This window comes from Cheilinus undulatus, linkage group 16 (assembly GCF_018320785.1).
Source record: "Cheilinus undulatus linkage group 16, ASM1832078v1, whole genome shotgun sequence".
NCBI lineage: Eukaryota > Metazoa > Chordata > Actinopteri > Labriformes > Labridae > Cheilinus > Cheilinus undulatus.
The window spans coordinates 13,512,131-13,535,836 of NC_054880.1; the positions used below are offsets into that span (position 1 = coordinate 13,512,131).

The following is a 23,706-nucleotide window of genomic DNA, read 5'->3' on the forward strand; positions in this document are numbered from 1 at the left end:
ATTAAAGTTTGTTTTTTGGAAAAATTTAGATTTAAAATTACTAAGCTTTTTTGTCTCAAAAGCTTTTTTTGCCACATTGCAGCAATTTAATCTTACTTGGACCAAATCTTGTTTCTGACATCTGAATGATGTATACAGGAGGTTTCATCAGACATTCTGCTGTGATGTGGAAGCTGCATTGACAGCGAGGCATTCAGAGGTGGACTTTAGTCCCCCTTTGATTCTCTATAGGACCCAGAGGCCTATATATACTCAGCCATGATGAGTGCAGACACACAGCTTACCCTACAGCTCTCTGACTGAACACACACACAGGTAAGACACTGGGAGAGGAGCTCCCTACATGGACTGAGAGATTACACTTGAAAAATGAGCTAATGTTGCATGTTTCTTTGCTGCTGCAGCATCAGTCATGAAGGTCTTGGTCGTGCTCGCCCTCGCTGTTTTCACAGGTAAGAAAGTTCAGGCTACTTTTATGGAGAAAATAATGGGTTTAACGTTCAATATGTGTTATAAATGCTTTTGTTCTTTCAGCAGGATGCAATGCAAACATTGTGTGGACTAACCAGCCCAAGCAGCAGGTCGACATGGTGAAAAATGCATTCTGGGAATACGTTGGAAAAGCCACCATGACCGCTGAGGACTCCCTGAAGCAGATCAGACAGTCCCAGCTGGGAAAAGACATCAAGTAATGGCCCTAACTAAAATAACAACATATAAATCACCTTAAAGGTCCTTAGATGTTGAAATCTGAGTGTTTTGTTGTAAATTTTAGCATGATGGTGATGCTTTTCTTTGTTTTTCCTGCAGCACCCTCATCTCAGAGAGCACCGACGCCGTCAACAAGCTCACCGCCACTCTCCGCACCGAGGTGGCCCCTATGACCCAGAACCTCATGACCCAGCTCACCCATGAAGCCGAGCAGCTCAAGACCCGTCTGGAGCAGGATCTGACCGCCATGGGAACCCGCCTCCAGCCCTACGCCGAGGATCTGGTCGCTTCCCTCCAGAAGCAGGTTGAGGAGCTGAGGAGGGAGGCTGCCCCCTTCGCTGAGACCATGGACCCTGAGTCCCTGAAGGCCGTCCTGCAAAAGAAGAGCCAGGAGCTGAAGGTGCAGCTGGACAAGAGAGTGAGCGAGCTGCAGGGTCAGATGGTTCCCTACGCCGAGGAGATGAAGGAGAAGATGGAGCAGAGCCTGGATGAGTTTCAGAGGAACATGATGCCCCTGGCCCAGAGCTTCGAGAGCCAGCTGACCCAGAAGACCCAGGAGATGCAGGAGACTCTGGCCCCGTACAGGGAGGAGCTGAGAGCCAAGCTGGATGCAGATGCACAGAACATGAAGAAGCAGCTGATGGCTCTGTGGAAGTCTTTCACTAAGATGACCCAGTAAACAGACTGATATTAACTCCAGAGCTACGTCTATGGGACAGATTAAAGGCGCAATACCTCATTTTTTATGTGCTGAAAGATGCTCTCAAAGGCAAACCTCTGACTACTGACAGTATTTTCTCCACTGTTACTGCTGAACTGTAAAATATTTACTGTATAACATCAATAAAAAAGTCAAATACACCATTCTGTCATCACTTTCTTAGGGTAGGGTTGTCAAACTGTCCATGTCATTTTGGATTTATCTACTGTCTTGAACTACAGCACAAAGATATGTAATGTAATATAAGTGACTGCATAAATTGGCTAACCTAATTCAACAGAGGTCCAGCCAACTTGGGCAAGTGCCAGTATTCCTGGCTACCATTACACCATGAAGACAAAGGAACACTCCAAGCAACTCAAAGAAAAGGTTACTGAAAAGTAAACGTCACGGAATAGGTACAAAAAAACACCAAACACATCACCAAAAACACACCATCCCCACTGTGCAGCACGGTGGTGGCAGTATCATACTGTGGGGATGTTTCTCAGCAGCTGGCCCTGGAAGGCTTTGAAGGTAGAGGGTAGAATTAATGCAGCGAATTATAGGAAAATCCTGGGAGACCTTCTTATTCAGTCTGCAAGAGAACCACGACTTAGGAGATTTATTTTCCAGCAAGACTATGAGCCTAATAATACAGTAAAAGCACAGACGTAGTTTAAAGACAACAAGGTGAATGTTCTGGAGTGGCCCAAAGCCCAGACCTCAATCTAACAGAGAATTTGTGCCTGGACTTGAAAATGGCTGTTTATGACCGATCCCTGTGCAGCCTGACAGAGCTAGAGCAGTTTTGCAAAATTAACGAAGTAAAATTTCAGTGTCCAGATGTGCAAGCCTGATCGAGACCTATCCACACAGACTCAGTGCTGTGATTGCAGCCAAAGGTGCATCTGACTTTAAGGCGGTTTTGGCATTTTTGCAGTCACTGATTTTATATTACAGATTTATGTTTAATTGACATTGCTTTAGAGAAACCTGTTTTTTTTTTTTTTCAAAAAAGCCAAATTATTTTGACCATGATTGATGTATAAAACCAATGAAAGAGTCAAACATCCAAGGGGCTGAAGACTTCTCATAGGCATCGTATATCCATGTTACAGACACAGTTCAGTGTCTTGCCCAGGGACACTTCAACATGTGAAAATAACCCTAGACTTTCTGGTTTAGAGACAACAGACTCGACCACTGAGTCACAGTTGCCCTAAAGCCATGCATTTTATTTCACCCCTTCTTCCTGTGATAACAGTTGATAATCAATTGTTTTTTTTAAGATCATCTAATATAGGTTTACCCATGACATTCTCAAGAAAATGACTAAAATTAACTTCATTTAACAAGAAAACCAGCATTGTTATCCCAAAATTATGAGATAAAGAGGTTGAGACCTAAAGAAAACATCCAGAAGCTCCTTGTTTTCACAGAAAAATGAAGTGAGAACAGTGTATGGATGCCACATTAAGGCGTTTTTGCTGCACTATTGCACCTTCCTTATCACCCTATCAGTGTTACATAATCTCATTAAACAGTGACCCTGTTTAAATCAGGACAAAATATTCCCCATTGTTGATAACGCATGATAACTTGTGATTAATGGAGGAATAAAAAAATGCAAGCAAACCCAACCTGTGCTGTCAAGCCTTTAACTGTTTGAGTTTGTTTTAATGCAATGTATGGATTTAATGTGAGCCCACTGTCTGCTCTTTTTGTTTCATTTTAACCAAAAGACAGCAACAATGATTATGATTTGAATTTTGAATGTAAAAGATATCAAATTCATCACAGTCAGCAGAAAAAAAAAACACCAAACACACAGAGGATGGGAATAACATAAAACATGATTTTAGTGTTGCTTAAAAAGGCAGTGATATAACAATGAGGAGTAGAAATAAAAAGTTAAGATTGAATCACTTTAATAACACACTTTAAAAAAAAGCATAAGGGTCCTGGAGCAATGTGAGAAATTTGAGGTTTGTAAAAGCATTTTGATTTTTTGAAGGGCCCTGGTGCTGAAAGTTAAAGCTCCTGTGAGGAACTTTCTACTGGTACCAAACTTTTTTTGGTCAATGACTTTTCAAAATAAGATAAACAAACATGCAAATGTTGTTGTTTTTCATGTTCTGATTAAAAGGTGAGTCTCCCAGTAGAACCTCTTTAACAACCAGGTCCTTTTTATCCAGGCCTTAAAAAACAGGTCCATAAATACCAAGTCTTTATAAACTAAGTCCATAACAACCAGGTCCTTATGCACCAGGCCCTTAACAACAAGGTCTTTAACAACCAGGTCCTAAACAACCTGGTCCTTAATATCCAGACCCTGAATAACCAGACCCTGAACAAGCAGGACCTTTACAATCAGGTCCCTAATAACCAGATCCTTAACAGTCAGGCCCTGAACAACAACGGACTTGGCCTCACACATGGGGCGATGGGTTCACTGGGCACAGCAGGGTAGTGCTTGCAGTATCTGAGTATGTGGACCAAAGTCAGTCTTTTGGTCCTTGGTCTTCCCAGTCTAACTATACTCTTGTGAGGCCTGGACGTTTACTGATGACTTCTCTTTGTTGCATTTTTGGGTGTCACTGAGAAGACCGTTGAGGACCTGAACAACCAGGTCCTCAATAACCAGGTCCCTAACAGCCAGGTCCTGGGCTTGACAATCAGGTATGTAGTTCATGTTGTTCCTATGACTGGTAAACTCGCAGTGACTGAAGTTATCTCTGATTAAAGGAGCTGCTGTACGTACCCATCAGTCCTCTGGAAGTTTTCCCATCTTATAAAGGTTGTATACATGTATAAAGGTGCTGTTAAAGCAGACTCTGACCCAGATCAGCTGGACAGTGATGTGATAGAAGAATGACCTTTGGCCTTTAGAATGATGGTGTGGCAGGCGGGACGGTGACAAAGTCAGATCTTTACTGATTATCTGAAGGATTGGACCTTCAGCTGTAGTTCAGTGAGACAAAAACAGAAGATTATCTATGAAAATAAAAGCATATAACTCTTTTTCTAAGGTCAAACTTTTTGAAGTTTCAGTGCTTAATCAGATATAATTTCAAGTGTTCTTAAATCCTGACCTGTGCCTGTTTCGTGTACTATATGACGTGGAACTAAAATAACACACAGGCAATAAAAAATGACAACAACACAGTTCATGGTGGGAACTTCGGACACAGGTCAGACGACATTTATTGGATCGTATCAAACACAGCTGAGCCCTATAAATGTAGAGCCACTGAGCCAGTCTGTCAGACGTCACGTATCTGAAGGTGAGACACGCACGTATTTTCTTAGTTATATGAGACAGTAATGACATCTTTAGTCTAGATTGAAGGAGAGTTGGATTTTCAAAAAGTTGATTCCAGATTTAAGAAGAAATCAAATTTGTAGATCTTTTAAATTTGTCTGTTTTCAGATCATTTGAACATATTTTTGTTTATGATATTCCAGGTGTCCCGATCCTGCTCATCATGAGGGCCGTTATATTCTTCGTGCTGGCTGTCCTGTCAGGTAAAGTTACATTTATACTCAACAAAACCTAAAATCTTAACAGGTCTGTTTGTCTAATTTCTGGCCAAGGTATTTTATTTCACCTAGTATAAGCCACATTCTCAAGATAAGTCCAAGATAATGTTTTATTTTAGGATATAAAAGCTAAAAATAAGGCCTGAATAACTTCTAATGAATCTTCCACAGGGAAAAGCATTCCTTCGTACGTCACATTCAAGTGAGGGCAATATGCTGAGAATACTTTGAGTGATTTTTGTCACACTTTTTCGTTACTCTGACTAAATGATGAACTGATCAGATTGTTCAGGTCAAAGGTCACTGCATTCTTACATATTATGACATCAAGTCTGCCTCTGTCAATTTTGTGTGCTTTTATTTTAAGTAACTGTCCTTTCTTTAACCTACTGACTTAAAGAGTAACATTATAAGGCAAAAAAAAGTATTCATTTCTTCTTTTAAACGTCCTCCACCTTGATGACAACAATCTTCAGAAGTGAAGTAGTGATGCACAATTTTATCAGTATTTCAGTACACAGATAGTAGCTAAAAAAATTAATGATCAGTATCAACAGATGTAAACATTTCCACTGATATTTACAGCCCACATATCGGCCGTACATACCCACAGAATGTACAAATAGATTTTTTAAATCTTTGTGTCCTTTTCCCAGGCTGCCATGCCAGAAGCTTCTTCCAGGACGAGCCGAAGTCCCCGTGGGAGGTTGCTGTGGACAACTTCAATGCTTATTTCGAAGCTCTGAGCACGAGGGCCGATGGGGTGGTGAAAGACATCAGGAGCCATGAGATCAGCAGAGAGCTGGAGTGAGTTCATTACATCACACTGATCATCAATAATTATCACAGTTATAAATCAGTTATGTAAATGTGTGGCATTAATTGACCTAGGTTATAAACCCATATACCTGTTGCATAAAAGCCAATACCTCATCACTCTATGTTCAGACTAAATAAGGACACTTGTGCAACACTGGCTGTTCTGAATTAAATCCAGTATGTAGGACAGAAGTTCTGGTTTAGTATTAAATTGGAGGATTGGGGCTTTATGAACACCATTAGGGGGAACGTAGCAGCTCACACACAAAAGAAATACATGTGACAAAAATATATAAACAAGTGAGATAAAATATAAGATATCCAAAAAGAATACCGATATTAAACCGATTAATTTAACAAATGAATAAAAACAACAACAACAAGGGATCAGTCTTGATATAAGAATAAAAGGATATGTTTATGTAAAGAGGATAAATTATCTGGATAAAAATATGGCAACCTTAAGAGAATTAAGAAATTGAGATGCTAAATTATCAGTTCTTCCTAAGAGTTCATGATAGCAGATCAACTAGACAGCTGGGCTCAGGACAGCCCACAGATTTGGCAGATCTCCTCCCAGAGAATGGGTGCTCCCCAGCTGTGATTTATTGGTGATATCACTGCATGTGTGCTTTTTTTCTACTTTTAACCCCTTTTCACCACTTTTTGGCTGTTTTTGCCACTTTCAATGTCTCTTTATTGACAATTCCCCTCAAAAAGTGAGTAGTATTTTGAGAAGGAAAAATAAATTATATAAACATGATGTACCTTTCTCCCCCTGCCCTATGCAGAGGGCCCCCACCCATCAAAAATAAAGATAAAATGCAGTTTTTTAAGAATAATGTCTGTGGACCAATTTTCTCAGGGTTTTAGTAATGCAACAATTAAAACAAATACTGATTTTTGATTTTTTTTTTTCACATGGGTCTTGAGGGTGGCCTCAGCAAAAAAGTTTGGAGTCACGGTTCTAAATCCTTCCTCCAGTGTCAGCAGCACAAGCTGTGTTTATCTGGGTCTTTGTGTTCTTGTCACACTTTTAAACTGTCTGAGCGACTCAAAAAAGCATCAACACCACGCTGTTAGACTTCAGCTCTGTTACGAAACATAAACTCTGCCCTGAGCCGAGTCTGAGAGAGACGTTCATCACAGAGGTGAGACATGTGGAGCTGCTGAGGCCTGCAGGGCAAACCAGACTCAAGTCTACGTGTGCAGCATGGCTTTAAAATGAGAGAGAATGAAGTTGGTACATGACATTGTTTTCACGTTAAGCTCATTCTCCTCTAATTTCTCTAAACTCACTTTGGGCCCTTGCTTGTTCAGAAAAATCACCAGTAAAGTCTCAATTCTGCCACATAATTTGGACTCCTTTTGATTTAATCATAACTACCATTGAAAGTTTAATCAGGTTAAAGTTTGAAGACAAAACCTGTTTTTTTTCTTCCAAAAAAAAAAAAGGATATAAAAGTCTCCCTTTTCATTGCATTTAAGGTATGTTTTTGCACTTCATCTCTATCTCCAACCCTGCTTCCTACGACACCAATGACGTCCATTTACTGCTGTAAAAGTTGGACCTTTATTACGTTTTCTGATTTCTGTCAAAATCCTTTGACCATGCATTGATTTAAGACATGGAATGGATATTTAACAGATCTTCATCCATGTTGAAACACAGAAAACTATTATGTTAAAATCTATTGAGAAGATAAGTTTTTATGTCTCTTTACTGCCCACCTCATTCTAAACCCTCTTTAATTGAATTGCTTTGCTAAAACACTCCAGCTAGGCCCCTTTTATTCCACAATATCTGAGCTTTTATTGATTTTTTTAAATACATTTTACCCCTGCCAATTAAAGGATCTTTCAGTAAAGAAATATCTTCATCTTTGTTAGCAGAGCATTACTTCAAAAATGTTCAAATGGTGATGAAAACAATGAATGAAAAATTAATCTAAATTCTTCAGTAAAACTCCAGCATCCTTCCTAAATTGCTCTTTTTTCACCCTCCTAACAGCACCCTGATCCAGGACAGCATGTCTGAGCTCTCCATGTACAAAGACGACCTGCAGATCAAGCTGGCCCCGTTCGCTCAGGAGGCCGGGGAACGTCTGGGCACAGACCTGGCTCAGATGATCCAGAAACTGCGCGATCACATGTTGGAGGCCAGGGAGCAGATGGGGAAGTACAGTTTGGAGCTGCAGACCATGATGGAGCAGAACGTGGATGACGTCAGTGTCAGAGTCAACGCCTACACCCGCAAGCTGAAGAAACGCCTCAGCAAGGACACCCAGGAGATCAAGAGGTGAGAGACAGACAGGAGCAGGGAGGCGTTTTACTGCGGGATGATGGGAAACAGTGTGCAGTAAGAGGATCTCATGGTTACTTTAACTTTAAAATGCTACATTTTTAAGAACTTTTCACAGTTTTTAACAGATGTTTTTACTTTATGTAAGCACTTCTCTGAAAAGTTTAGAACTGTTTCTTTTTGCAGCTGCTTTTTCAAATACAAATAATAGTGTTAGATGTCTTTGAAATGGCACATTTTTGCAAGTCAAAGAATAGAAGAACACAATGCAGTATTTTCTTATGTCAGTGTATGTTCTTATAAGCTTTTTAAAAAATTATTATCTGAGTCTTTTCTCAAGCAGAAACACCTGACTGTTTCTGATACACTTAAAAAGTTAAGAGATGCTGTTTGTTTTGGGATTATATTTTCATTTTAGCTCCTGTGAGGAATTTTCAAAGGATAATGACACAGACTGAAATTTATGTATACTTGAAGCCACTGCCATGCTGTATGTGTCCCACAGCATGATGTTGAAAAAGGCTTATATGCTTTTACAGACTGTCAGCATTAATGCATCTACCAGGATGTGATTAAGGTCCATAATTAATGCATTCATTTTTTAATTTTATTAATTACATGCTTTATTGTCCCTTTCATCATATTCTTGATATGCCACTGCAGCCAAAGAGATGTAAAATTAGTCCACTACTGCTCCTAAAGTCTTATTTCAGTTTAAAAAACTCACCAACAGCTCAGTGCAGTCAAAAGTCATCTGTACCTCGTGCTCTCGAACATTTACCTTTTTAGCAAGACAGTCTGGCTGCAGATCTCAGACGCCCCACCTTACACAACGCTACGGTGAAACGCCAGATCTGTCACAATGGAAATATGTGCAAAAACTTTTGAAATAAAATTGGAAATTCTTCTGGTTAGGGTGAGGGTTATGATACCCAAAGTTAAACATCAAAAACCTGACATGTAAAACCTGATTACAAAACATTTAATAAAGCTAAGTGAACAGCCTGCCTACAGCTCTAATGTAGCTACGGCTAAAGCTAACCAAGCTTTTTTAGCTACTTAAATAATATAGCTACTTAGCTAAAAATAAAGATGACAAATCTACATTAGCTACATAAACTACGTAGATAATGTAACTAACATGACTAAAGCTAAGGCAAACTTAACAACGTTAGCTATGTTACATTATGCTATGTTTGCTAAAGCTAGAACGGTTTTAGATGTTGTTATGTGTGTGGTGGCTCAATTTAACTTTGTTAGATTTTGCTCAAGCTAATTAAGCTACATTGGCTTACAAAGTAATGATAACTATGTAGCTAATAAAGCTATGTTAGCTTTAGCTAAAGCTAACAAAACTAAAGCGACACTGCGTCTAAATGAGACCATACATGATTTAATCCCGGACCTTTTTTTTGTTTTATTGATTAAACGTTTCTAAGTCTTTAATGTTTGCGATGTGTTTTTTTTCCCATGAATGCAACTGTCAAACTGTTTATGAAAAAGGTAGGGTTACAAAAAATATCATGGCTAAAACCAGCAAATTCCATTCTGACAGAGGCGGTGTCTCACAGTAGGGGTTTACAAGAGGTCGTCTGAGTTAAGCGATCTTCTCGCCAGACCCCTCTCCTTTTCACAGTTACCTTATTTCCTTTTTTGATCCATACCAAGTTCATTTTCCTTGGTTAAGTCCATGTCATAATCTTCAATCTACCTGAGGTTCCTCATTTTCTTTCAAACTAAAAGCAGGTCTGTATTAAAACAGGAAATTAATTACCCAGTTAAAGACAGTACAAAAATCCCAAAGGAAAAACAAGTTTGAAATGAAGTGTTTTGAAATAAAAAATGCAACAAATTCAACTAAAAAAGGAACTTAATTTTGGCTCCTTTCCCTGGTAAACAAGTGAAAATAGAGCCTGTATTCCTTCGTTGTTGCTTGTATTGAAGTCAGAGGTGCGCTGGCGCCACATAGTGGAGAAAAGTTTTAACATCTTTTACAAACTCTTTCTTTCCCCTATTTGGCCAGCATATGGGGGTCAACAAGTAGATTCAAGTAACAGAAATGATGTTAATGTGAAGCACATTCACCTTAAGTAAAAGGTTGTGGTGATCATTTTTTAAAATCATGACAACTTTAAAAGACAGTTGATTGGCTGTGAAATAATATGGGCAGAATGAGTCAATTTTGTTTTCTTAAGACTTTGACTTGGTATATTATCTTGTGGTAACAGCTGAAAAATACTTGTTCTCTGGGAGATACCAGAGGGAAGTAAAATGAAAAGATGTCTGTCTTTGAAGTGCTTCTACGGCTCTTTGTTTTATGTTCCACTTTTTTGATTTCTACTTTCCATTATATCCTTTCAAATAGATAAAGACTGTCACCACACTGATTGAGAGAAGAAAAAATTAGGAATCTTAATTAACTCAGAAAACAAGCATTCTTGCCTTGACATTTATCCTCCACTGAATCTAAACTGCTCTGTTCTCTTCTCAGACATGTTGATGACTACGTCGAAGAGCTTCAGACCCGTACCTCAGAGAACATGGAGGTGATGAGGCAGCGTGCTGACCCTTATTTCGCTCAGGTCCGTGACAACGCCCAGGTGAAGTTCACCTCCCTGAACAACCTGATGACATCTCAGATGGAGGCCGTGAAGGTAAAGCTTCAGACAACCGCTGAAGACATCAAGGAGCGCTTGGAGGAAACCACTGAAGACCTGAAATCCACCATGGAGGAAAAGATGACCGCGCTGGGACTGTGGTTGCAGCCTTTCGTCAATATGTTCAACGGTGACCAGTAAATCCTCCAGTGTCACAGGCTAAACTGTTCATCCAGACTTTCTACATTTAAACACTTCTGTAAAAAGTTTGAAGGAGTCTTAACATCTTCCATCACAGTCTGAATGTGTTTCTTTCAATAAAAAAAACAGCTGCTCACATCTGTGTGTTGATCACTGGTCATTAATGATATGCACAAAAATGTTCATTTTCACCTGTGTCAAAGAAACTTTACAAAAATTAAAGTTAGACAATAGAGTTAAAATTGTCTCACTTATGAGGATGGATGTGCAGAGAGCAGAGCAAACTTGTTTAAGTTAAATAACTGATTTTATGTATGTTATAATAGCATATTATGCATTTATGATAAGGGATATGAGAGATACTTTGGGAGATGCCCAGCATGTTCGTAATGGAAAAAAAATCATCATAGCAGAAAAAAATATCCAAGCACTGCCAAGATTAAAAGGGAGGTAGTGATATGTGTGAGGTAGTTACAGTAGGGCGAATATTACTACATTCCCAACTCCAAAAAGTTGGGATGCTGATTTGCAAACCTTATAAACCCATATTTTATTCACAATAGAACATAACATTCCAGATGTTGAAACTGTGACATCATACCACTTCATGAAAAATATTAGCTTGTTTTAAATTTAGAAGCATCCCTTCTTCTTTTAACAATAGTCTGAAAATGCCTGGGAGGTGAGGAGACCAGTAGCTGGAGTTTTTAGAGAGGAATGTTGTCCCATTCTTTTTTGAAGCAAGATTTTATTTGCTCAGTCCTGGGTTCTATTTGACTGATTTTTCTTTTTATGATGCAGCAAATGTTTTCTATAGTGAAACGTCTGCAGGATAGTTGCGTACTTAGACTTGTCACCTGTGAAGCCATGCTGTTGTGATGGATGCAGTATTACTAATAAGTTTCAAAATGCTCCTCCAGCTGCTTTTTATTATTACCACATACTTTCCAGCCTTTTGTTGCCTTGTAAAATGTCTCAGTTTCAAAATAAGGTATGTTATGTTCTATTGTGAATAAAGTATGGGTTTATGAAATGTGCCGATTATTGCACTCTATTTTCTATTTACATTTTACACAGTACCCAAACCTTTTTTGAAAGTGGGTTGTAAAAGAGTGAAAGAATAAAGTGTAAGAGTGCACTAAGGTGGGGGAGATGAAACCTAAGTGATGTATTGCATTTTCATCTTTTTTTATGTAGCCTATTGTATTTGCAGCAAAAAAGGTGTAAAACCATGATGTCAAACTTCAATAAAGTAGACCTGATTAATCTGTTTTGATACAATATCAGTGAAAATAGAAGTCTTTGGTAGACAAATTGGATGTTTTTTTTATTATTTAATTTTGAATGACCAAAAATTGCAGGTTTAGTCCTGCTTTAGCGTCTAAATTGCACAAACACGTCGATGAGGTTCAACTCCACAAAATGTTCTTCTTTAGATGTGTGAAGTAGTTTTATGTATTGATTTATTTTTCCCACACTATGTACCTTTCTTATAACGTATAATTGTAACTGACATATTACAAATAATTAAAATAACTGAGATTTTATCCTTCAAACCGCCCTTTATCGAAAAGTATTAGACATTTTTACAACTTTACTTGTATTAAGAGAATTACGCGACAGCAGCCTAAAGATTTACACTGTTGTTATTGTTCAAAACGTTTTCCGTGATTTAAAAATCAACAATTAAAGTTCAAGCTTTAGTCAAATATTTTTATTCAATCAAAAAATCACATAAAAACATAAAAACTTATTTTGATCAAACTTTGTTACTATGGTAGCCACGTGAAACTACGGCACGGTGAAACCAGACTTTTCCGTTTACGTCATTCAAACATCCAATCATACTGCCCTAAGCGTTTCCCTGAACCAATCACAGAATGCGCTTCTGACGTTGGCAACATCAAGTAGGTTGTCGCTCTTCTGTGTTGTCATATCCAAACATGTACATCATGTTCAAACCGCTAGATTTTTTTATTCCTGTTTTTTGATTCCTATCACCATGAGTAACCCTTGTAGAGAAGTGATCACTCTCCAGCTGGGACATTACTCAAACTTTGTGGGGACTCACTGGTGGAATTTACAGGTGAGGGGCACGTTAGCGGCTAATGCTAAGCTAGCCGACTGAGCTCTGCATGTGTTATCAAACTTTGGAGACTGCGTTGGAGTGATAGCTAATGCTAGCAGCACCATGAATGCGCATTTCATTTTAAAGCCGAGTTATCAGACAGAGGATTGGCCATATTAATAAACAGCAACACGAAAGTACCGTAGAGAGTAAACATTATATGCCAGGTTAGCTCAGAGGCTTTGTTGTGCTTAAGTTGCCAGTCTGGATCAGGTTGTCAGTGTGTATGTGAAGTTTATTTCATTAAAGAGACAAAGATTGTTTAGACTCTTTGTTAGAAACACTCCAGATTATACATTCAAATATATTAGACTGCAAATGAAACTGAGCCTCTTTAAATGATGGCGACGTTATTATATATTTAGACAGACACAATCTGGGACTCTTCTTCAAGATAAATCCAGTTTCTATCAGAGCTAGTAATGTTTTCTGTAGTGTACATAAAATGCCTGTCCACGTGAACGCAAAACACTCCATAATTTGTAAACATTCTTCCCATTAAAGCAGCAGTTCTGGTTTCACATTGCTTCACAGACCTACCCTGTTGAAAGCCATACTGAACTGTACTTTGCAGTATGAATAGACATTGCCAGTTTTAGTCCGTTTGCTAACTGCACTTTGACTGACTAATCTATTTACCTATGATTTAAAGCTTTGATGATCTTACAGTCTGCTCAAAATGTGCACAAAACTGTCACCAGTGTTACTGGTTAGAAACTGAAGATGTAATGGGGTCTAAAATATATTGAGAGAGTCCTGAAAAAGGTCATGAACAGCATTAAATGTAATGTCAGATTTTCTATATATACCCTGTCAATGTGTTTCTTGCAGGATGCATCTCTGTCATATGATCCAGAAGCCCCACCGGGTGATGTCCAGAGTGATGTTGTGTTTCGTGAAGGACAGACTCTGGGCGGACATGTCACCCACACACCTCGGCTCATCATCATGGATCTCAAAGGTGAGCTCACTTTTAAAGGTTTATTATAAATGCTGAAAAATTGAAACCTTTGCAGATGCTGCTTGATTTCTTGGAGAATAATTTACTATCTTCTTTTCTTTATTCATATGTTTTACATCTTGTTTATTTGTCATGATTCATTTTAGCGATTTAAACTCTTCAAATGAAGTTTACCACGAGTTAGGATGTGTTTGATGCTCACTAAGCTGTCCACCTGCTCTCTGTCTGTCTACATCAGGAAGTCTTCGGACCCTACGGCAGGAAGGATACCTGTATGACCCGGGAAAAGACACGTCAGCTGTCACATGGTAAATAAGAAAAATAACACTTGAAATAAAGAAATCTCCAGTAGATTTTACACATTATAGTTTGCTTTGCACCATCTGTCACTTAATTATTCTTGGGTTTAACAACAAGCCTGTTGCACTAACATACTTTCTTGGGCAGTTTTTTTCTTTAAAGCTTCAATTTGGGCTTTTACACCTTTATTCAGGAAGAACAGTGGGCACAGTTTTAAACTTGGGAGAGAGGGAGGAGCAGTAACATGTGGGAAAGGAGCCACATGCTGGACTTAAACAGCTATGAGGACAACATCTGTCCGTAGAGCTTGGAGACATAACCACTAGGCTACCTGTGGCCCCTCTTTGTTTTTTGTTTTTTTTTACAAAACAATCAGACCTTATTTGATAAGAAATATTATTAAAGATTTTATAACAAACTCTGAAAAAATGATAAAAGTGTAATGCACAAATTCTGTTAATTTTGATGAAATAATTCTGCGCAATTCTTGCAGGGAGGGAAACCTCATGATGCACCAAGAAAGTCCTCCTCCTAAGAACTCCTTTCTTGAAGATCTGGACAAGTTGGATGTGAGTATATATGGTGGAAATCAAATTGGAAAGCAACATATAACCACTATTTTAATCATACTTATATCTTGTGGCATCTTTTATCATAAGAGTTTAGTTTTACCAGTATTTTATCTTTGTTAACTACAGCTTTTGTGAAGAGCTAATTTTCCTCTCCCTGTTCCAGTAATTTTAAATAAATTTGTAATGAGTTGCATTTTCCTTTAAGCCATCAATATTTTGATCATACAAGCTACTTCATTCATCTTTTTAAAGCACAGCATTAATGGTAGGGTTCAAAGCATGACTGAGAGGTGCTGTTTTATTATCATAAAGGAACTTAAGATTTTTATCATTTGTATGATAAAAATATTGTAGGTAACACCAGAGCTAAAGCTTATGATTTTTATGACATCTGTACTGCTTTAAATTACACAGAAATATTTTTAGTTTTGATTAATCAGCACGGCTGGGGAACTGGCGCCTTTCCTTTATATGTAATCCTACAGCCCAGTTACGTTATTTCAGTTTGATTTTAAAAAGCATCTTTTAATCTTTAAGTGCCGTATCCTGACAGCTGTTTTTGTCTCCAGAGAGGGGAGATCCTGGCTGAAGCTGATTTTTACTCCACTCCTCAGCCTCACTGCTCTGGTAAGAAACACTTTAACTTTAGTGTCTTCAAATGCATGTAAGAAAGAAATTAATGCAGTGGGTTGAAGTAACGTTTCTATTTAATTCTCCATCCAGCGAGCGCAGTGAGTGTGGACACAGTGAACAGTCAGCTGGCTCGGGTGCAGAAGGCGTACAGGCTGGAGGGCAGCGTAAAGGTGTGGTCAGACTTCCTCAGGATCCACCTGCACCCTCGCACCATCTCTGTCATCCACCAGTACAACCATGACGGGTAAAGAGCAATAGCAGCGCATCGTGCATGAAGAAGAATATAAAATGACATATAGTCTTGACAGATCTAACCTTACTGAGAAGTGTTGTTGCATTGGCATCAACTCTTTTCAGTTGTTTTGTATAAACAGTTAGCATTTTGCAATTTGCTCATTTTTTTTAAATGTCCGGCTGTACAAAATGATAGACCTTTTTAAAATATAATTTTGCAGCCTGCAAAAGAAACTATCTCGTGGGCATTGCAACTCATTGCAAAAGTGAGCTTGGGATAATCAGTTGCTTCTAAATGATAAGAAAGAACAGTTTCATTTCTTCTATGCAGAGTGTCATACCAGCTTTTCTCCAGTAGATGGCAGGCTTTCTACATACCTTTATAATAAAGATTAATCTGGAAATGATGGCATTGAGCTCTTTTGAAGCTTTTTTAAATAATGCTACAATATACCTCATTTGTAAATAAATCATGGCTTCATTTTTATTAAATTGTGTCCAGGGAGGCTCATCGTCTGGAAGCTTTTGGTCAGGGAGAAACTCTTCTGCAGGGGCTGGTGCTCGAGGAGCTGGAGGACAAGCTGCACTTCTTTGTGGAGGAGTGCGATTACCTTCAGGTAATCAATTTTTTTCTGACATTTGGGTGAGTTTTCACACCTGCCTGAGTATCTGTAGCATACTGGAATACAAAACAGGAAAATGAAGGTGACTGTGTGGTTTGTTTTATTCCTTATTAAAAAAACAAAACAAAACAACAACACTAAAGCACACAAAATAAAACATAATTGATATTTTTATGGATTTTTTCTTTAATGGTCTTTCACTTAAATATTTTGTACTAAAATGCCACATTTAAACATTAGTGATGCTTCTTTTTCTGTTGTCATTGTTTTGTAATGATTTATTTTCCAGCTCTGTAAACACTTTAAGTTGCTCCGTGTCTGAATGGTGATTTAAAAAAAAAAAAAGCTTGTCTTACTGAGCCACTTTTACAGTGTTAAGTCTTTTTTTTTTTCCCTCTTGCATTTTCTTTAATTTTCCTCTCTTTTCCTCACAGGGTTTCCAGGTTTTGTGTGACCTCGCTGACGGGTTTTCAGGCCTGGGCTCTAAAGTCACAGAGCTGCTGCAGGACTCTTATGGAGGGAGAGGTATCCTCACCTGGGGGTTAGCACCTGTCAGTCACCCAAACTCAGTAAGTCACACAGCTAGTACTTGTGACTTTTTCATAAACAGATGTTTTTTAAGCAGGTTTTTATATTTGAATGTGTGCTCTTCTGTCTGTTTAACCAGACCCCAATGAAGGACCTGTACCACATGTTGAACTGTGCGTTAGGAACAGTTGACCTGGCCAATCACAGCTCCTTTTTCTGTCCTCTGACCCTCCGTGGTGGACTTGGAAGACGACCCTCCTCTCCCATAGCATTCCCATATCTGACCTACGATGTGAGCCTTTTAATGATTGTTTTTAATTAAACCACTGAAATGATAAAGGGTTACCAAAACAAAACAGCTGAAATATGAGCAACCTCTGTGTTTTTCTCTCACTTTATTCTGGTTGTTGTTAGAAGAGATAGGTAAATTTTTGGCTACCAGTATAAACAGTACATCCTGTTTTTATTTATGATGAAAAAAAGGAAAACTTGTGTCATCATTCCTGTTTATTTCTTTGTAAAATAGTCTGTAAAAAAGTGACTTGTTGAGTTCATACATTTACCTTACTTCTTAATTATAGGAAAATTGATTTTTTTTTAGTCAAATAAGTTAGTTTAGGTGCCTTTTTTAATCTTAATTTATTTATTTTTTTAAACTGTCAAAAACATGTTTCATTAAGTCCATTTTAAGATAAAATTGAATTTGCCAATTTGGAGTAAAATGGCTGTGAAGCTGTTTCAGAACAAAGTGAAACTTTAGTGTCAACGTATAAAATTCAAGATTTAAGATGATCAATAAAGTGAGAAGTAATGATCAAAATATGTCACATTTTTAAAAAAAAGTTGAACTGTTTTACCTCTGCTCTTGTTCCTGTCTTTAACATACACTGGTCTGTCCTCTGTCCTGTTCCAGCCCTCACTGTGGTTCCACTCCAGCTCCGTTCTGGCGTTGGCCCTCGATGCCTTAACTCTGCCTTACAGGCTGAGGAACAACAGTGTCCCCATGTGGCAGCTGGCAGACACACTGGCTGTGTCAGGGAAGAAGGTAACTTACACCTCTGTTGGCTTTAATCTGCATGTTTATTGGCTAAATCCCAAAGTCCACACTTAGACTGAGAGACTTTAAGATGTGCCAAAAAATGTGTGAAGGCTTTCCTGCTGCTAAACTACCTGCTTAACAAATTAATGGCTTTTCTGACTTTTGATAGCTCATTTAAATGAAGGATTACTGAACTGAAAGAAATACTTTTAACAAATATATGTTTTTAACCTGGAGAGTCAATCATTCTGCAATTGAAAGGTCTTGGGTTCAAGCTGCTCCTGCAGTCACATGTCAGTGTGTCCTTGCGCAAGACACTTAACCCCAGTTTGCTGCCACTGCTTCTATGAACAGGATTAGCTAATACTGATGGCCAGTTCTCCATAGTACCCTCTGCCATCAGTGTGTGAATATGGAGTGAAAGGATGTGAACGTGCTATACAAGCTCAAGTCCATTTATCATTAAGATACATAAATCTTTCTCATAAGAGTCCTGGCCAAAAAAAAACAAAAAACGCACAATTAGCTCCACACAAATATTAAACAACACACATAACAAATAGATCAGGTTCTTAAATGGTGGGTTAGGACCCAAAAGTGGGTCACAGAGCAGTTTCCAATGGTTTGTGAATGTGTCTGGAAAAAATGTTAAAATGTCTATGAAGTACCAAAGTTTATTGTGGACATGCATCCTTACATTTTAGTTTACTGTTTTACTGTGAAAACTGGGAAATTTAAATGTTTTAGCAATAATTGAACTCATCTCTTTTCTTGCAGTAAAAAGCCGCCTTTCCCATGATAATGAAGTAATTTTTAAAGATCTTTCTCAAGAACTGTAAAAATGGCATACTGTAAAACAAGTCAGTTGTCATATATTTTGTTCCATCCAAGATACAAACTAAAATTTTTAAGTACCTAAACATGGGTTGCTGAATTGTTTGGAAATTTGGGTTGCCATTTGTCATTAAAAAGACTGGTGGCTCCTGAGGCTAGATCAGTTGAGAAATACTGAAATAGAGTTTACATCAGTCAACAAATTAGCACCATTTAGCAGTAAAACATGAGCAAATTACCCTTACTTCTGACTTTAAAGTCATCTAAACTAGTACGTTTCTCAAGTTTAAGGTGACCCTGCAGCTCAGACCAAGATGAATAAGCAAAAACGTACAAGTTTGATGAATTTCAAAAATGATTTATCAACAGGATAAAGGTTAGGTGTTGGAGACAGTAGAGAATAGGGATGCACGATATAGGTATATCTTCTGATATGAACATTTACAGCCGGTATTTTGGCTGTAAAAACCAGCCTGTCTGAGCTGTAAATATCAGCTGTATGAACAAGTAAGTGAGTGAAGTTTTAGGCTGGACCAACGGACCTTTGTCAGCTGAAGTCTTTTTCTTTATTCATCATATTCCTCAAACTTTAAATTGTGATTTAAGGACTGAAGTTTTAGGTCTGTACTACATTTAAATATCAGCACTGATGTCAGCTAAAATTATTTTGTCAATATCAGCAAAAATCTAAGATAATGCATCCCTTGTAGGGAACATAAATATGAAAATATTTCATGTGAAATGGCCTTGTAAAAAAATCTAGCAGTGCTCTGAATGTTAAATAATAAAACCTCAATTAATAACTAAAAGTCTGTGAGGGTTCAGGCATTGGGATTGCTGTGAAGTTTATGAGGTTAACCTGAGTGTTATTGTTTAAAACTACAGGTGGTTGCTGCTTATGGTGCCATCCCTTTTCCCATGATGCATGGCGGCTCTCTCCCTGATGCTCTGAGCACCTGCGCTGATTCGCTGCCATGGCAACCCTTATCAGCGTGTCCTGAACTGGGTGATGGTCGATGCTATGGACAGTGGACGATGCTCAAAGGGTTCGAGGGCCAGAAACTCATCAGGTCAGAATTTGATGATGAAAAATATTGTGTTCAATAGAAAAAATCTAAACTTTATCGATATCTCACCTAAGGACAAGCTTTATTCAGCGTTTACAAGTTTTGAGGCTGTTTCAAGGCTTTGTTTTCTATATGGTGAAGTAAATTTCTGTCATTTATTGCCCTACATTAACCATAACCATCCATAACTAACATCGTTATGGATGAATTCCACACACATATTTTGTTTTACTTGATTAAGTAATTTTTACTACAAATTTTTGCATTTTCTTTAGTGCATTTCACTTTTTCTCATATTTTTGACTCTCTGGGAGCTTTTTAAAATTTGTTATAAAAGAAACGTTTACAGTATGCTGTGAACTCCTGATCATCTCACTGATGTGTTGCAGTAATATTTGTGTTTCCCTCAGCTCTCTAGCTCCAGGGATCAAACCACCGACTCCTCTGCACAGCCTGTACAGCGGGGAGGACGTCCTGGCCTCCTACATCAGATCCTTCTATCCTACAGCTCCTCTGTGAGTGCCTACATTGATCAGTGTTGTGAATGAAATAATGTTGACATGTCTAAATGGCTCTCCTCTCTCCTGTTCTTTATTCTCAGAGCCCTTCAGCTGGTGCCTTCTTCCAGTAAGCTGACGCCACCTTTCCCTCAGATCTTCAGTCAGTCTGTGGATGCTCAGGGCTTCCTGCAGAGTCAGCCTCCACCGCCCGGCTGTGAGCATATTTTTGTTTGACTCTTCTTGTAGCTTGAATCAACCAATCTTGAATTAAACCATCAAACAATCGCTTCCTTCTTGCTGCAGCTCCCGCCCCTGTGGTTTCCTCTGTTCCCGTCTTGACGTCCCTCCAGTCCAGTCCCTCCCTCAGCCCCTGGCTGTCCGAGCTTCATCGAGGTGTCAGCGCTTTCGACATCCGCCGCGTGGCCCCCAGTTTCCTCTCACACGGGCCTGAAATGGCCGACTACAAGGAGTCCCTGGAGCAGCTGCGCATACTGGCCCGATGCTATCGTGATGACAGTGGCGGGGTGATGCGCTCTTCATCAGAGGAGGATGATGATGACTGAATCTGGCAGTCTGAGCTTCATCATCTGGATAAAATGACAGCTGCTGCGTTTATAGAGACACGGAGAGGGAAAGAGGAGCTGAGGCTCTGTGAAGGATCAGGACTGAATTACACGCTGACTGAAGTAAGCAAACTGGTGTTACTGAGCCTGCAGGACACTGATGAGGTTATTGAAAGTTTGATCTCTTAAAGAGATAAATGTTGAAGCATCATGAAACTGTAAGGACTGTGGTTAGATTTCTGTAAATGACTGTATCTCTAATGTTTTTATACTAAACGCACACTATAAAATGACTGTATTTACATAAACGTTTATTGTTTTGGGCACAGGTTGCTCCGAATGTTTAAAGAGTAAATGACCGATGTTGAAAAAGCACATTAGCTTTGTCTTGTGGAAACATTTCCCTCTTATCATAAAATAGACATGCCTGTATAACATTGTTTTGCTTCAACACACTAAAAAAGTAAAACTGACCAAAATTCAGAGCATGACAGTTAAAATCTGCTTGTAGCTCTTTAATTATCCTGCATCTACATGATAGTGCTGCACAATTAATCTAAAAGCAATTGTGATGTCAGGCTGTGCGATTACATGATCCCATAAAATGCTGCCGTTATTTCAGTATGAAGTAGTACTTGAAAAGTTTATGAAAAGCCTGCAGAAAGGCTTTGAAGTTTACAACAGTGCCACTATTGCTCTTTGTAGAAGCACCCTTTATTTAATAAAATCAAATAAATATCTTTTGGGCAAAGTTATTTTAAAGCAGTACTGGAAAAACTTCAGCTTTTGAATTTTTTTATGCTGCTTTGTATGTTTTCAGTTGAGATAAACACTTCAAAAATATTATTGCTCTCTGCATTTCCCTTGATAATCAAACAGATTAACCAAGCACGCCAGATGGATTTGTTTCACACATCCATCTGGGAAACCTCTCATACACAGTGTTTGGGAAAGGGCAGAGCCTTTGAAAAAAAACTTGGAGGGTGATTGGATGAACATCTATCTGTCACATCTTTAAGGGCCAATCAGAGCAACAAAACATGTGATGCAGCCGCCAGCAAGCTGCGCCCCTACCGAAGATGTAAACTCCATAAGAGCTACATAACGTGAACCATGGCGACTGTAGACATGTCAGTACAAGACTTTTGTCGTTTATGAAAAGAAAACTCAATGCTGTTCTTTGTTCTTCTTTTAACGAAGACATGTTGTCAAGTTCTGATAAAACTGGCGCTTTAGCAGCATCCACGCTAATGTCTTCAGCCATAATTGCACCGGCCTCTTGTTGCTGCTTGCTTACATCACAACTCCGCTGTACCTGAAAGTACAGCCCTTCAATGCGGATTGGTCCTGTCACTTTCTGACCGAGCCCCAACGGTTCATACGGGAGCTTTGCAAGATGGATTCGCCAGTGAGAAACACGGAAACAGAGGTATCCATTTGCTTTGCAAGGTTACAAACAAATAGATTCATGATACCATTTGTGTATTTTATCGTAAACGCACTTTATTACCAAATCCTGCAGCACTAGTACACAATGTGTTTGCAGCCAGCCACCTTCAGTCATTATGCAGTTATCCCTGCCAGGGTTCAAAGTCACCAACAGCCAAAAAAAGCAAAACAAAGAGAGTAGATGATTATCGTACTCAAGTTAAAGTACAGTTAATCTGGATGAAATTTACTTAAGTAGAAGTAGAACCACTGGTCTATAAATCTACTTAAGTAAAAAGTACTTTTAAGTACTGAGTAGCTACTGAGGAGTAAAATATGATCTTTTTGGCAAGAACTAGAGAATAGATCTCTAGCCAGGTTGTTCAGGTAAAGTCACAGCAAATTTGACGGTGTTTAATAAACTCAGAGTTAAATTAACCACTTAAAGAGTGTCTATTTTGGTCCACACTACATATAGTTTCTAGTGTTTTACAGTATGTCACAGCTGCTGTAACCTTTAAATCTGTAGTAAGGTGGGTCTCCTCTGGCAAGATTGAAGCAGAGTCAACCTCATAGCAAGGCAATGCATACTGATGAAGAGCATGCACTATGCATCCTTTAGGAGCCACAAAAGTCACAGGCAGAAACGCTAACTCAGTGGATAACTTCACTCACTCATGGTGAAAATGTGTCTCAAAAACAACAATTCTCCTAAAATATGAGCAAAAGAACCCCAGCGGGGATCACTGTACTACAGGCAACACCCCAGCATAAGTAAACGCATATAAACACGGCACCCAAGAGCATTATGGGGCCCACACATCACCCCGGATTTAAACCCACAGTGGGCGGAGCTTACACCACCACATTCTGTTTTAACAGATTTGATCAAACATTGGTGGATCGACACTGTCATTAACTAACACTTAAGACCATTTTACTCAGAATGCAATTTAAAATCAACCCTGACATGTTTAAATCAGAGAGGTCAACTCTGTGTACACCAGCTGTTTGGGATGTGATGTGGAATCATTGTCTCCTTATAGTATGCAACTGTATTGTCAACAGAGGTGGAAAAAAGTACAGTTACTCTGGTTAAAACATATTTAAGTTGAAGTAAACGTACTGATTTCAAAACGTACCCAAAAAAGTACAAATAATTTTTTTTTTTAAAACTACACAAATACAGTAATTTGAGTAAATGTAGTTACTTTCCACCCCTGGTTATACCACAAACACAACACCTAACAAATGTAACAGTTAATACATTATGGGAAATTTGTTTGTGGGATTATTACATTAAGTTTCTGATTTTTACGTTTGTCGGAAGTCATTACAGTTGAAGTTTTTTATGGTTGTTTGCTTCACATAGAGACACCAACATTATCTTTAGCAGAGAAGACTTTCAGACTGAGTTCATAAA

General features: G+C 38.6%; 3 protein-coding genes across 3 annotated transcripts; all 3 read left to right on the forward strand.

Moving 5' to 3' along the window:
• Nucleotides 1-412: 412 nt before the first annotated feature.
• Nucleotides 413-1,390, forward strand: LOC121524286 (apolipoprotein A-IV-like). The gene is made up of 3 exons (XM_041809606.1): nucleotides 413-452; nucleotides 535-688; nucleotides 811-1,390. The coding sequence occupies exons 1-3, from the start codon at nucleotides 413-415 to the stop codon at nucleotides 1,388-1,390; spliced, it is 774 nt and encodes a 257-aa protein (XP_041665540.1).
• Nucleotides 1,391-4,693: 3,303 nt separating this feature from the next.
• Nucleotides 4,694-11,009, forward strand: apoea (apolipoprotein Ea). The gene is made up of 5 exons (XM_041809605.1): nucleotides 4,694-4,698; nucleotides 4,880-4,939; nucleotides 5,611-5,761; nucleotides 7,785-8,072; nucleotides 10,567-11,009. Exons 2-5 carry the CDS (start codon nucleotides 4,900-4,902, stop codon nucleotides 10,871-10,873), a joined length of 786 nt encoding a protein of 261 aa, XP_041665539.1. The 5' UTR covers nucleotides 4,694-4,698; nucleotides 4,880-4,899; the 3' UTR covers nucleotides 10,874-11,009.
• A 1,772-nt stretch (nucleotides 11,010-12,781) lies between these two features.
• msto1 (misato mitochondrial distribution and morphology regulator 1) lies at nucleotides 12,782-22,015 on the forward strand. Its single transcript, XM_041808038.1, has 14 exons — nucleotides 12,782-12,959; nucleotides 13,833-13,962; nucleotides 14,201-14,270; nucleotides 14,756-14,831; nucleotides 15,404-15,461; nucleotides 15,558-15,711; nucleotides 16,204-16,318; nucleotides 16,759-16,893; nucleotides 16,992-17,144; nucleotides 17,766-17,897; nucleotides 19,611-19,795; nucleotides 20,203-20,307; nucleotides 20,394-20,506; nucleotides 20,596-22,015. The coding sequence occupies exons 1-14, from the start codon at nucleotides 12,876-12,878 to the stop codon at nucleotides 20,853-20,855; spliced, it is 1,770 nt and encodes a 589-aa protein (XP_041663972.1). The 5' UTR covers nucleotides 12,782-12,875; the 3' UTR covers nucleotides 20,856-22,015.
• Nucleotides 22,016-23,706: the final 1,691 nt, after the last annotated feature.